Source organism: Cyprinodon variegatus, unplaced genomic scaffold (assembly GCF_000732505.1).
Source record: "Cyprinodon variegatus isolate N-32 unplaced genomic scaffold, C_variegatus-1.0 Scaffold872, whole genome shotgun sequence".
NCBI lineage: Eukaryota > Metazoa > Chordata > Actinopteri > Cyprinodontiformes > Cyprinodontidae > Cyprinodon > Cyprinodon variegatus.
In genome coordinates this window covers 280941-283554 of record NW_015151325.1, presented here as the reverse complement: position 1 = coordinate 283554, position 2614 = coordinate 280941, and the positions used below count along the sequence as shown (strand labels likewise).

Genomic DNA, 2614 nt, shown 5'->3' with positions numbered 1-2614 from the left:
CCAACATCTAGAAACAAAGGTGTTGATGGCAGCAGCACAGCTGATATTTCTCTCCAGGATGGAGTCACAGCCAATTTAATATAATAGAAATATTTAGAAAGTATCATTTTTTAAAAGCCTTGCAGTTTTTCTTCACTGTAGACTAGACATCTGTTCAATTATTACTTTATTATTAAGACTCCAGTGGAATTTGTGAGACAACCTTTGGAAATCAGTGACATCGCCTTGCACCAAAATCTGCACTGGGGTGTGAAACCTTCTTTGAAGGGACTGAGCTCCTCTGAGAGTAACCTGCGTGTGAATGTGCACTAATGAGCGTCTCCATAGGCTGTACTTACTGCCCTGGTGACTGACAGGAAGCGGTCATAACTAATGAGGACGATGTTGAAGACAGAGGCGGAGCAGAGCAGGTAGTCCATGACCAGCCAGACCTTACAGAGCCATTTCCCCAGCATCCATCTGCCGGTCAGGTTGTAGGGGATGTAGACTGGGATGCAGAAGGCACCTAGAACACACACACATAGATAGAAGCTACTGCATGATGATTCAACACCTCCAGTTCATTAACATTCACACCTTTACCCTGAGTGGATGGCCGCCCACTCACGTGTGGCAAATTATTTTTAAAAAGATTATGATGCCTCATAAAGAGTGGATTTATTAAGGACCATTTTTTAATAAAAATGTTTTCATCATCCTGAGGTAAATCTGTGACATGGATGATGGTGCTCAGCTACTATATTAATGAAAAGCTGCAATTAACCCATTGGTGCGTAATGATGGATATAAATTAAGATAAAAGAACATTTAGCCATGAAAAAAGAGCAGCTGATCTGTTAGAAATGTGGATCGTGCGTAATAAGGACTCTTGAGGTGGAATTGAATTATTAACACTTTAGAAATAAATAGAAGCTTCTGAAAACACCAACTTACCCACAAGAAAATCGGAGATGGCGAGGTTCAGAAAGAAGTAGTTGCTCTGATTCCTCAAGGTTTTATCCACGATAAAAGCCAGGATGACCAGCGCGTTCCCGGCCACCACCACGATAACCAGGGTCACCATGAGGACCGAGAAGATCACCACCAGGTACCCCGGCAGCACGATCCCAGCCTCGGACACCGCGGGCGTCAGGTTGGCGCTGGAGTTGGACTCCAGGATGTGCGCGCCCATCCTCAGAGCAGAGCCGCTATCGGCGCGCGCCGAGGCGCAGCAGAGCTCCGGCGCGTCCGAGAGGTCCGCTCCACTTCACTGTGGATCTGAGTGGAAACCGGAGGATGGAGAAATTCCCCAAATCTCCCATTTTCCCCTCTTATAGAATACCAAACTTTCCTCCCTTTAGTGCTTTTTATTCTATGTTTCAGGTAAATTAGATTTTTAATGATTGGAGATCCACTGGTTGTTCTCTTCCTCCTTGACTCCCATTAACGCGCTGCTGGGTGTGCTGGTGCCACGGAGCGCACAGCTGATTTTGTGACCAGAGTCAAGTGAGTCATCAGAAGGAAACCAGCATCCGCTCTCATTGTCTGAACAAATCTCCCACTGCGCCAAAACGGTTTAAAAGCCGCTGATATGACCGGGGAAATGCGCACATTTAGCACAAACTGCTTGATTTTTTATGGCAGAGCACCATTTGTAGAAAAAAAACCTGATCTATTTTCATCTGTGTAGAAGTGGTGGGGGAATTGCTTTTATTTTGAAGTCAAAGCAATTTCCTGTGGTTGTCTCCATATTGGGTGTGAGCGCGGTGTGATGAAATCCTCCTGCTCCTTCTGGGTTCCCTGGAGCGCCAAATTACCACAACTGCCTAAATAAAACATGTGCATAAAATAAACCAACAAGATGGCGTTTAAAGAGGATTTGCAATTCTTAAATCTATTAAAGAAGTCAATTATGATGTTTAATTTTTAATTGCTGAGATCTGTGATTAAATCTGTAAAGTAGCCTCTAGCTTTGCTTCACCACAATCCTTATTTGCTTATTAAACTCGCAAATCCTTTCATGATAATTCTAAATGGCACCAATATGTGGGTTATTAAAGATTTTAGAAACTCAGAAAAGTCAGGTAGCTGTCACAACTCTAACCAGTTGGATTAGAGTGAAATGTAAATAATTATGTTGCTGTGTGTGAATAAATGCCAATTATGTGTCATTTTATTTCAATAGAGAAGATTTTACAATTGTACAATTGTCTGTGTTGTAAGAAAGTGACAATAAATTATGTTTTAAATAGAAAACACAGCAAACATGTGGAAGAAGGTTTGAACAGATCTGAGCACAAAAATGCAGCTTTTTGTTCTTACTGTGTGGATAGTTTTCTTCAGCATTAGACTGGGAAGTATGGAGCTAAATAAAAGGCTATAGTGGGAGAAAAGCTGTTAAATGATGCAACAGACTGGGTTGGAGGGATAACATCCAATAGGGAAAAAAACACTGAATTTAGAGCTAGAGTGGTTTAGATCAAAGCATATCTATGTTTTAGGATGGCGAAGTCAAAGCCCAGGCCAAAATCTAAAGATGAGCATAAATGATCAATTAGGTTCTTAGACCATTTTAATATGAATCTATGTGTTTTTATTCTCCCAGGAAGGATTTGCAAACATCCAACTTTTAGTC

General features: G+C 41.7%; 1 protein-coding gene across 1 annotated transcript in view; it reads right to left on the bottom strand.

Annotated features, from left to right (window-relative positions):
* LOC107099457 (histamine H3 receptor-like) overlaps positions 1 to 1171 on the bottom strand; it is a 6377-nt gene extending 5206 nt beyond the window's left edge. The window contains exons 1-2 of the mRNA XM_015397590.1: positions 934 to 1171; positions 339 to 505 (exon numbers count right to left, since the gene is read on the bottom strand). Coding sequence (XP_015253076.1) covers positions 339 to 505; positions 934 to 1171 — 405 coding nt within the window. The remainder of the gene's footprint in view (positions 1 to 338; positions 506 to 933) is intronic.
* Between the last annotated feature and the right edge of the window lie 1443 nt (positions 1172 to 2614).